At 37.0% G+C, this 12,145-nt stretch overlaps 1 protein-coding gene across 1 annotated transcript in view; it reads left to right on the top strand.

The window, feature by feature from the left end:
• Nucleotides 1-7,376, top strand: part of RAB44 (RAB44, member RAS oncogene family) — a 28,630-nt gene extending 21,254 nt beyond the window's left edge. Inside the window, exons 11-15 of the mRNA XM_088154131.1 lie at nucleotides 1,042-1,123; nucleotides 2,621-2,735; nucleotides 5,321-5,422; nucleotides 6,217-6,293; nucleotides 7,127-7,376. Of these exons, the coding sequence (XP_088010257.1) occupies nucleotides 1,042-1,123; nucleotides 2,621-2,735; nucleotides 5,321-5,422; nucleotides 6,217-6,293; nucleotides 7,127-7,214 (464 nt within the window). The 3' untranslated portion in view covers nucleotides 7,215-7,376. The remainder of the gene's footprint in view (nucleotides 1-1,041; nucleotides 1,124-2,620; nucleotides 2,736-5,320; nucleotides 5,423-6,216; nucleotides 6,294-7,126) is intronic.
• The last annotated feature ends 4,769 nt before the right edge of the window (nucleotides 7,377-12,145 follow it).

Here is a 12,145-nt window from a genome sequence, read left to right as displayed (position 1 = left end):
TTTATTGCTGTTCAGATGTAACCCAAGAGGATGCAAATAACTTTTAGTTGGAATTACAGGTAGTCCCTGGATTAAGAATGCCTGGTTTACAGATGACCTATAATTAAGGACAGAGCCTACTGCAGCAAAATTCAAGTTAAATACAAAATGGTTCAAGTTAATTACACAATACTACTTATACAGTATTATTTATTTATTTATACATCACATTTATATAGCTGCCCATCTCACACAAAATGACTCTGGGCGTTTATTATTATACAATATATTATATAATATATATTATTATGTAATAATACTGATCCGGCTTACATACAAATTCGACTTAAGGACAGGGATGGAACTCGTTCTTAAACTGGGGACTATCTATATTCTCTAACAAAGTAGGATTTTTTTTTTCTTAAGATCAAAGTTTAAGATACAAGGAGCTAAACAACTCCTTGAGTATCTTGAAGGAAAACATAGATTTCTTGGGATTTAAAAAAAAAATAGACTCATTTTGTGCTTACAGAGAGGAAAATCTTTATGAATTGGTAGGCTTTGGCATGTGTTGACTGTTGCCTACTACTAATGCTGGCCCTACTTCCACCTCTTCCTACTGCCTCTGTTGTAGTCCCTACTGAAGATAATTAGCTTTATCCACACAGGAGGCATCTCCCAACTAATAGCTTTAAGTTGAACTACATACACCTTTAAAGTAAAACATATGCAGGATGTGCACCTTCTGTACATTACCACATTTCTCCTAGCAGGGTTTTTCATAAGCTTCGATTTCTTTTCTTTTTGTTGGTATAGTTAACATGAAAGAAAATCCCAAGTCATTCTGTGTCAGTTTCTCTGTCTGCAAATAATAATGCTAGGTAAAACCTTGATTTTATTAATGCCTGCAAAATGATTGATCTTCAGTGTTCTATTGTTATCTGTAAAATTCCTGCTTGCATTCCTTAGGGGTCTTGTTTTGTTTTGTTGTGTTGTGTTTTTTTGAGCCAGTTTGAGTCTTGAAATGAATTTCCTTCTAAATGGTTGCATTGTATTCTGTAGGAATGGACTATCGGATCAAAAACCTGGTTTTGGATAGCAAATGCTTTGCTTTACGACTGTGGGACACAGCTGGCCAAGAAAGGTAATATAAAGACTGCATTTCAGAAAAATAAGGACAAAACATTGGGGAGCTGAGTTTGGACTATGCTCAAGACCTGTGGGGTTAGTGTTGATGGATGATGTTTGCTCCCAGAACTGTTACGTGGCTTTATAACTGCAAAATGCTGTTATTGGAGGCAAACTCCCATCAGCAGAAGATGATTCATGCAACCATTTACATCATTTCAGTCAGTCAGTCCAATTGCTCAATCAGTGCAAGAAGCCAGATTATAGCATCTCTGACAAAAGGCTGTCTAACCTTTATATGAACATATCATGAAAACATATTTGTCTCCCTGGGCAATTAGTTCCAATGCTGAACCATCCTTACCTTTAGAAGATTTTTCTAACTTTGTATCCCGCCAGTCTTCTGGTAATGTAAGATCATTATTCTATGTCTTTCATTGTGGGATAGAGACATTTTATCAAGTGGTTGAAAAGTGCAATCATAACTCCCTTATCTCAGTGCTAAACATACCCCACTCCCTCAATCCTTTTTTATAAGACTTAGTTTCAGGTCCTTGATCATCCTTGTGGTACTTCTTTGTCACTATTCTGCTTTCTAAGAATCTTGGTTAAAGTGTGGTCCCCAGAACAGTGTTATGCACAGGTTTTGTGGGGCCTTGACCAGTGTAGCAGAACATTTACTTCCTGTGATTTGGAAATTACCTATCTGTCCATCCAACCTAAAATTGCTGCATGGTATATTTTGTGAAATCTTATAGTTTGGGGTATTTTAAAGCTTCTAGTAATTTCATAGTACATGCATATATGCATACAGTACTCCTAATAATAACAGCAGCAACAACATATTAAACTGGTATGCTACCCGACTCTCATGGCAAACAGTTCAGGGAATCCACTCTAATATATGGTCTCAAATTATAAGTCTATGTTTATATTATTGCAACATATACGGCATTTTACTACATTTGCTTGTATGTATGTGTTTTAATTTGCATACAATTGTAAATTCTTCTTCAAATTGCACTTCTGGTGACTACATAGGCATGTGATTCTCTAGTATGCTGTTTCTCAACTTTGGCAGCTTGAAGATGTGTGGACTTCAACTCCCAGAATTCCCCAGCCAGCGTGGTTGGCTGGCTGGGGAATTCTGGGAGTTGAAGTCCACACATCTTCAAGCTGCCAAGGTTGAGAAACACTGCTCTAGTAGTTGCCTGTCTAAGATCAAGCTCCCTTAGCTTTATTGAGATCAGCCAAGCTCTATTAGATACTACCACCTACTGTAACACTCATGGTAGAAGAGAATCTGCTGTTACATTTTATCTAAAGGCCTTCTCTCCGCTATTTAAAATACATTTCAAGTGTTGTTAAAAGTAAATTAGGTTTCAATAAATTGAGAAGACAACATATGATACATTACAGAGTTGTGATTTAAAAAAAAATACACATGCACCAATATGTACAATATGAACACAGACACACACATTTGTGAAAACTGGTACATGTTTTTTGACAGATATCACAGCATCACCAAGCAGTTTTTCCGAAAGGCGGATGGAGTGGTGCTGATGTATGACATCACCTCAGAATGCAGTTTTGCAGATGTGCGGTACTGGCTGAACTGTGTCCAGGTAAAGCTATAAACAGCTGTATTCCATTGTTGTTTAATCCTAGATTTTTTCATTTTGATCTTGATGATTCTTAGAAATTCGAAAAACTTTAGCTGAAAAAATGCTAGTTGGTGCTATGTGTGGTTACATAGAAGTAAGCCTGCATCTGATTATCTTTATTCCTTTTATAAATACATTTAGGATTGCAACATCTCTATGATGTTACACTAATACAGTTTAGAGATTTAGCTAAAAGCATGGAACAGCTGATACATAGATCAGCTATCAGCTTTTAAAAGCATGTGTGCTGGAAATTATTTTAGGTAGATTGTGTTGTTAAAATAGTCATGGAGCAGAACTTTGAAATTTGTGTGTGTTATTTTTAAGTGTGGGTTAGGGGGTTTTGGATTATACTTTTATTGTACAGCCTCCTTGCCTTACAGAATTTTACAGGGTGTCAAAACATCCTTCTTAATCAGTAATCCTGTATTTTCCTACCACTTCAAAAAAAAAAAAAAAAACTTTAGGAGAGTAGCTTGTCTGATTCACTGCCATGAACAAAACAAATATTTAATATTCTTTAATTACTTAGGCTGAATATGGATAGAGAATGTTCTACTTTGGAGTTAAAGGCACTTTTCTCTTATACAGTATATTATATCTTTTCGTGGATATAAATAAAAATTATAGTTACAGAAAATAAAAATAAAAAGTTTTTTTTTAAAAAAGTAATTTTGTAATTCTTAAATTCTTTAATTCTCTAAATTACAAATTCTTTTGTAATTCTTAAAATTGGGGTAGGCAGTCTTTTTATGGCCACGGGCCACATTCACGTTTTTGAGGAGAGGCTGAAGGCCACCATGTTGGTGGGGTAATTTCACACGTGTGGGAAGCTTGGATTTTATGGGAGTTTAGGTGTTTTATTTGTGGTTGTTCTTAAAACCATGAAATACCTATTTTAGGGGTATTTCCCCATTGTATAATGGGAGGAGTTTTTATCAGTCAAGATTTGAGGGTGCTACAAGGGCTACAAAAGAGAGGTCTTAAAGAATGCAAGTTGCCATCTTCAATATACCTTATTGATGTTATCATGCGCATCACCGTGTATCTTATTGGTTTTTAAAGCATGGGCATTTATTTGATCTTTTACATTTTCCCGTTCATTATATTTCATGTGCCTTTATAGTGGCTTTAGAATTTAATACTGTACTGTATAGCATGTTGGCAATATCTGGTAGAAAGAAGAACATATGTTTCTCTCAGAACTTCAAGGAAATTTCCAAATTGCTATATCTTTTTTAGTACAATAGGGTGGTAAAGATATTACTTGGAGCTAGAGACTGTCCAGTAATATGTTATGTCACAGTTGACTAACTGTTGACTGTACAGTTGACTTACTAGCTGATTTTAGTTCAGCATAGCTTTACTGTATAAACCATGGCTTACTCTGTGTTGCTGTAGAAACTCAATTGTTGTTTGTTGAATAAACCTTGGCTAAGCAAATCATGGCATAGCACTATATGTAAAACCAATAAATGTGGCACCTGCGCATTGCTGAACTAGCGGCCCTTACGCTTCTGCATCCCCTTCATGAAGCTTTTTGGAAAAAATTGGGTCTCCCTCTTCTATCAGTCAGTCAGCTTTATTACAGTCCTTGACCAACTCAAAAAGAAAAACAATTCTGAAACAGCAAATAAAAATAATAACAGAACTAATAATTATAAAACTGATGCTGTCACAGTGCAATGTATTTTACAAATGATAAAACAAAATGTAACCACATTCAGAGGAATACAATCACATCAGCCAGGCAATAATAACTGTAAATAAAGGAAATTTAGGTGGTCTGGAAATCTGACTAGACAGGGAGGGAAGCTATTAGCTGTAATAACCCTTTTCTATTCACAATGTTCATCAGAAAAACCTGCAGCCTACCTATGAACTATTACAGAAGCCACCACTACTGTATGTCTTACTTTGTTATAACTGAAGGACAGTGAAGTAACAGAAACTCTGAAGGCAAATCCATAATTGGGCCTAGAGTTGGCCACACAGCAATTAAGAGGCACAACCCATTACGGTGCTTCTGTTCATTATTTGTATTCAGATAGATATAAAATATTGGACCTAATAAGATCAAATTCTGCACAAGACATTCTCAGTTTATCTGCCTATAAAATGGGAGCAGTTTAGTTTAAGAGGATGTGATAAGTTCTTAGTTATTTTAAGACATATGCTAGGCCAAACCTCACACTAAGCTATAATGTGTTTGATTTGGGTTTACCTGTATTGTGTGAAGTCAGCCATGGTTTGTAAGGCATGGTCTGTGACTTACTGTGGTGTGTGAAATGAACCATTGACAGCTATTCGATAAACCATTGTTAAAACAACTATTTGTGAAACTAGCCATTGTTTTAAATAGTGTAAAAAGGCAATTAAAAGTAGATATTGCACATTTCATATTTCCAGGTAAATGAGCATACTGTGTTTTTTTTTAATGGTTAGGAAACTTAATCCCAATAGATTTTCCTTTATTATTGTCAATAAGTTCATTTAAGACATTTTGATTTCATGTAACGTTTGAAGAAATGTGTGTTTCCTCATAGGAAGGAGCAGGGGATGGAATCGTTGTCCTTCTGCTTGGGAACAAAACAGACTGCAATGTGGAAAGGAGAGTGTCTGTAGAGGATGGAGCACATCTGGCCAAGGTATACTCCTCAGCTTTTCTCTTACCATTTTAATTATTTTTCCACTGATGGTAAAAATAAGCTTATGCTCTCTGGAAAACATTCATCCATTAATTTAATAAAAATTAAATGGATTTAAAAATCCATTTAATAAATAATTTAATAAAAATTAATTTAATTTAATAAAAATTAATCATAAGAAACTTGTTCAGATGCTGTGCATGGCCCTAGCCCTTTTATATGCATTTGTCCAAGATTTACTCTCTGCAGGGATAGGTAGGAAAATTCTGGTATGTCATAAGCCCTACTTTGATGGCAGACTGAAACAGGCTACCATGGTCTAAAAAAGGAGGGTGGGGAGTTTCATTGGCATTTGTACCTGTATTTCATTGACATTGGCATGTGGGTACAGCATGAATATATTGAACTAGAAATATTACTAGAATATGCAAGTCTATACTGAAAAAGCTAATTTCAAGGTGCTTGCAAAAATATAAATCGGTAATATATATTTATTAATAGGTTTTAGGATTCACGTGGATGATCTGGTAGCTTATCCCAATTCATTTCAATCAAATCACTTGCCAATGACAAAAACTTTTTTTTTTGACCTACTGAGTAACTGCTCTGATTCAATCCATCCTTCTCTAAAGCAAGAACAGAGACATTTGACAATGTTCAGTGTCATATTGCATCTTCCAGATAAAATAGCAGGAGTGAAAGTTGGATTCAGTTTTTGTGGTTAAGTATAACATTTGTCAGTTCAAAGAAGTATGTGTTCCTTGTCATCATTGTCTCTTACATTTTTGTGCCAGGCATGTGGACTCCCATTTTATGAATGCAGCGCTGCTTCAGGTCACAATGTCACAGAATCCATAGTCCAGTTAGTCAGGTGAGTAATTAGTGCCAGCTCTTTCTTAGGTTGTGACAGGAAAAATCCATACTTTTCTCATTCAAAAACCTACAGCAACTGAGATCTTCCTAAGTAGTGAATGAATTAGTGAAGCTTTGTTGAATATTCATTGTGGAACACGATGAAGTCAGCTATACCCATTGTGTCAAGGTTGACTAAAGCAGGGGTTTTCAAACTTTTTCAGGATGTGGATCCTTTTTTTTTTTTTTTTTTTAAATAATCCTGGAAACCTTGATCAAGAGATAAAGCTCTAGGGACAGAAAATTGGCTGCATCTGAGTGAACATGTTTTGCTCAGTCTCTCGTGGAACCCCATCGAGTTCTAATGGGACCCTAGTGTTCTACAGAATGCAGTCTGAAAAGACCTGGGCTTCACACATAATGAAACTAGTACAGGAAGGCCTGTCTTGTATCAGACAATTTTTTGAGGTGCACTCTTGGCATGTTATCATGATATACGACCAGAAAGCAAAGTAATAAAAATATTTAGGTCTAGTCTTTGTCCTACCAACAGGAGTATCTTCTAGATACAGTCTCCTGCAACAGAGGAATCCCCCTGGCAGAATGGTTGTGCTAACTCTACATGCCACTCAGTAATCTTGACAAGAAAATGAATTTTCCAAGTATAAAGTACAGGAGAGTAAAGTCCAGCCCCAAATATTTTATACATAGATTATATGTTAATTACTATGCAAAGTATTTTATTTAAGGGGAGAGTGTGTGTAAAAGAGACCTGTGACTTCAAAAGGTCCTGAAAATCTTTAGGATTATGCAAAATTGTATACAGACTATTTGTTTCTATGTTTATAACAGGTTGATGAAAATTCAGGAAGACGAATTAAAAAAGAAGGTTCTAGAATTACCAGTGCCACTTAAAAATAAGATAAGTTGTTGTTTATAAAGTGGAAAAGGCTAATAACTGTTGATCCTTGTGTCTACTGTGTGAATAGGTATATTGTTTGCCCTCTTGAATCTGGGTTGAATCCAACTTGTATAGCATAGGAAGTTTTGCCACCTCAGATGAAAACTGAGGATGGTCATTGTTCTACAGCAGTGTTGTCCAAACTTGGCCACTTTAAGATGAGTGGATTTCAACTCCCAGAATTCCCCAGCCAGCATGGCTGGCTGGGGAATTCTGGGAGTTGAAATCCACTCATCCTAAAGTGGCCAAGTTTGGACAACACTGTTCTACAGATTTCAGACTTTGAGCCACTCAGGATCCCTGACTTATTCTTTCCCTTAGAAATCTCAAACTGTTCTCCGTAGGAAATTTCAGAACAATCGTGAAATTAACTCTTTTTTCCCATATTTAGCCATCTTATTCAATAGATCTGGCCTAAGATTAGTGATTTTTATAATAATGGTGCAGCTCCCTACAATGAACCTTAAAATGTATCTGTTAAAGAGGCAATTATTAGTGTTCTGCTCTAGGGGCTGTGATGTTCATAAAAGAGATTGGAATTGAAAACAATACTAGTGCTGGAAAAAAAACATTTATTTCATATGAATTATGTACATGTTTTGGATTGTAGAACAAGAACAGCAACAAATACTGCTTTTTGAAAAAAAATAGTGGGAGAACTACTGCACTTTGAGATCAGATGAGGGAATAACCTGTAATTTTTCACATATCCACAATTCCACACATTCTTTGCTCTGTCATTTCCCCCCTCCCTCCCCCTGGCTATGTCTGTCTGTTTCTGTTCACACAGGGAAAATCCCAGAGTGCCTCCTGAAGTTACTGCATACCACCTAATAGAATGGCTGGCCTCATATGCATCTTACAGATCTAGCAGCCAGGAGGAGCCCTGGAAATGTTGACTACCTGTATCTTGTGCAGCATTTAGCTTTTAATGATTGTGGCAAGACAGCCCAGATCACTTTTCCCCTCATAGCTCCAGTTCTCTAGGCTTCTAGAGCAACATTCATCCCTTGCTCAGTTCAGCATATGGCATGCAACTTCTAGTTAGGGGACCCCTACACCTTCAGTTCACTTTTTGAATTGTCTAGAGATGTATGGTCCAGGAGTGGCAGATTAACCTCCAAAACAACAAGCTGTGTTTTAGTACAGAGTTTTCTCTGCTTATTAGTAAGATTTTACGGGTCTTACTGGGATTTCAGATTGATGGTAAAGAAGATCTTACTGGCATAAGAATGATAAAGCATACATGTATTATATTGCCATTATAATGTTCCTTTTTCACTGCACCAATTTCATTTTTAAGTATAATATGATCTCCATGTTTATACAGTTGCAGTTCATAGATTCTTTAAATAAATAAAATACAGTACTCTCTTCCTAATATACAGTTCAGATTCTTCTTTCTGTAGGATTTCAATGACATGGAGTGAGAGAGAGCAACATACAGATTTATTCTACCCTAACCATTGTGTTTTAATTTGTTCCCTGCCAGTGATGTCCTCAGGGTGTAGTCAAAAAAGTTAAGATGATGGCCATGATGGTGTATTCAAAGCTCTAAGGTGGAGCTTTGCACTTATCTTCTAGAGACTCTTGGATATCTGTATAGTAGCATTCTTGGCAACTGTATGGAAGCAGTTTGCATTGCTTTCTTATATGATTTTTTAAAAATTGTTACTTCCCAGCCTAGTCTACAGCCTTGGGACTTCCTGGGGAGTCCCCCATTCAGATCCTGTTTTAGCTTTTTTGAGAGCAGCAACGTTGGTTAGTGTGGCTGCTGGTTATTGGCAAAAGCATACCAGAATGTAACCCTGTGACCCACTGTCAAAAATGAGCTCTAGGCCATTAGTAACAATCCTAGATAAATGTATCAGTACTGAAGCCAGTTATTCAACATTTACCTAAAATAATTCCAAGGAAGTTTATATTCCTGAAAGATTTTTCTTTAAAAAAATCATAACAGTTGGAAGATGCTTAGTAAATTAAAACATTTAGGTGAAATTAGAGTTTTTGCCAGGCATTAAAAACAACTACATTGGTGTGAACATTGGCCAGTCTTGAGGAGATGGCCATTGTTAAAGCACACCTTTTCTACAGAACTTTGGGGACAGAAGAGATATCAGACGTAGACCCCTTTGGTTATCAGCTTTTTGAGTGCTCCTTGAGTCCAGGTTTATTTTATTTAACATTTAGTTACATCATTCTGTTGCTTTTGTTACTAACCTTTTTACTCAAAGAGTTTTAAGCCACTCTGAGTTCTTTGGGATTAGAATGGCATACAAACCCAAGTATGTAAGGGAATAAATAAATGAATGGTTCCCCACCTGAAAAGTTCCTTGCCCTCATTATGACCTACTTACTTTGGACAGGACTTGCCCTATTGCCTTTTAGATGTATTTGACTACGGTTCCCATGTGCCAAGGCTGTGCTAATAGGAAATTTGGGGGCTGTTGCCCAACACATCCCGAGGGCAGCTGTGTGGGGAAGCCTGACATAAAGGCATAGACAGGTTGATGTGCCAGATACTGCCTTAAGTCTCCAATCGCCAGACATAAAGGGATTAAACATTAAATTGTTTAGATAATATTGAATATAATCACATTTACTAAGATACAAGCAGAACATTAAACAGTTGTTTCAATTTTTAGTGAGTCATTTATTAGCCAAATATAAGCGAGCCTTTGCTCTTTTCTGTCTGCTCTTCGTGTTTTTTTCTCCACCATCTGTAAATACTGTAGTCCTGAATGCAGGGAAGGCTTTCAAGAAAACTGCCAGTTGTATACAAAAGGTGTCACTTTTCTTGCTTCAGATATCAAAGCGCTACAACAGAAAGCACATTTGTCTTGTGATCAACCTTGTTTGAACTGTCTCCACCAGATGGCAGCAACACAATTTAAAATTCATCACTTGTGTTAACAAGCTTGGGCCAATTTGAATTTCTTCCAGAATTTAAATCTTTACAACAATTGAAAATCAACAACGGTGAAATGAGATCCTAATCAAAACAGATACTTCAAAAGCAAGTTGAACTAGTAACAAGAAAAATCCTATACTGATAATAAATCATCCTACAAACAAGAGTGAACAGTGTCAATCACAGAGATAAGTACAATAATTAGAACAATAAATGGTATCTCATATGTTGCATTTTGAGTTTCATTTCAAGTGAGTTTACAGTCACTTGACTGTAAAGAGTTAAAGAGTTAAAGTTTCATGCAAACCTGCAAAAACATGTTAGATATTATACATTGTAATATCTGTACTGGTGTTTCAACCTTAGCAACTCTTAAGATGTGTGGATTTCAACTCCCAGAATTCCCCAACCAGCAAGGCAGGCTAGGGAGTTCTGGGAGTTGAAAACCACACATCTTAGAGTTGCCAGGGTTGAGAAACATTGATCTATACTGTATGTTGTAACATATAAATTTCCTCCAGGAGATCAAAGCAACATATATAGCATTCCCTTGTTTTTTCCCCATTACTTTGTAGGTGGCTGACCCAAAGTGACCCAGCAAGCTTCTGTAGCTAAGGATAGACTTAGGCCTAATTCTGCGGGACATTCAATACCTTATCCAACCAATCCCTTAACCAGTAGGCCATACTGGCTTGCTATTAATATTCTAGGCTGTTAGGGCTTTGTGGGATTGTTACATGAAGAAATTCAAGACCCCCAAACTAGCATGAAAATAAATGAAAGATCAAATCTTTAAAGAAGGGGAGGAAAAAATACTGGAAAATGGCTAAATGGACAATATATTACCCATGATTCAGTACATGATAAAAAGCTAAATTGATGAGACAAGGGAATGATGGAAGATAGGTGGGCAAATGGTACAGAATTAGAATTTAGGATAAAGCTGCAGGTGGCATTATGATGTTGTCTGTTAGTATATTTGAATTGAATTTTTTAAAAAAATTGTACTGAGAAGTGTTCAAATTATCTGTAGAGTCTTCCAAAGAGTGGGAAGGAAATGGTGCAATTTTATATTTTATTTAATCTTGTATGGTACAAGGAGGGAAGGATTTTTATTAATCTTAAAGCTTTTCATTTCTTCAACCTTAATTGCCTTGTCCAGCATAAGACGTTAGAGTCTTGACCAGGAACTTTCACACTGCCACCACTTAGATATCCCACTGTCTCAAAAGCAGCTAGAAGCTAACTCACAATCACTGTTTTGGTTGCTTTTGAAATGCTGAGAGTGGAAAGCAACTTCAACCTTTTGCTGGTACTGGATGAACAAAGATGCATACCTTGGAACTGCATTTAAAAAAAGTCATGAGGTGTGGGAACCATTGTGGGTACTCCCAAGACCTCAACACTGTGCCATTTCCCCCATTTTATGTCCCCCCCTTTTTTTTCAGTTGGCATTTGCACTCAAGATCTTGAATAGACTTGCCTCCGTTAGCCTTTCTCTGTGCACTGGGTTGCAGTTAAAGTAACAAATGCAGATTCCCACTAATGTTTTTCTGGAGTTAGGTGAATTTGAGTTCCACCACTCATCTGAAAAAGCATTTGCCTCTTGAAGGTATTTTGCCTTTGTTACTTATACACCACTCTCAGGAGTTGCTCCTTGTCTTCCATCCTATCAGCCTCGCTGGGCGCTAGGAACTTATTCTCAGTGGCACACCGACACAAATGACATTCACAGGGTGCAACAACTTATTAGTTTATCTAACCCCATTTTCTAGAGACAGGAAGCTAAAATGTGGTTTGTGGTTCACTGTGGGGCCCGAAAGTGGCTGCCACCTTAGGGGCGCATTACTGCGGGGATGGGTATCTCGAGGGTGCCGTTTGCGAGAGCAGCAAAGGAAAAGCCCCGAGTTGCGCTCTGCACACCGGACCGAACGGCAGATTTCTGGTCCCGCAGCGAAGTTACTGCGGCGAATGTGCCGCTGCGAATTTGAGGCCACGC

The sequence above is a fragment of the Python bivittatus genome, unplaced genomic scaffold, assembly GCF_059951505.1.
Source record: "Python bivittatus isolate LINGU-HERP-01145 unplaced genomic scaffold, Pbiv_v1 ctg000700_np1212, whole genome shotgun sequence".
NCBI classification, from domain to species: Eukaryota; Metazoa; Chordata; class Lepidosauria; order Squamata; family Pythonidae; genus Python; species Python bivittatus.
Note: the sequence above shows the minus strand (reverse complement) of the source record. Positions and strands in the feature narration are given on the sequence as shown.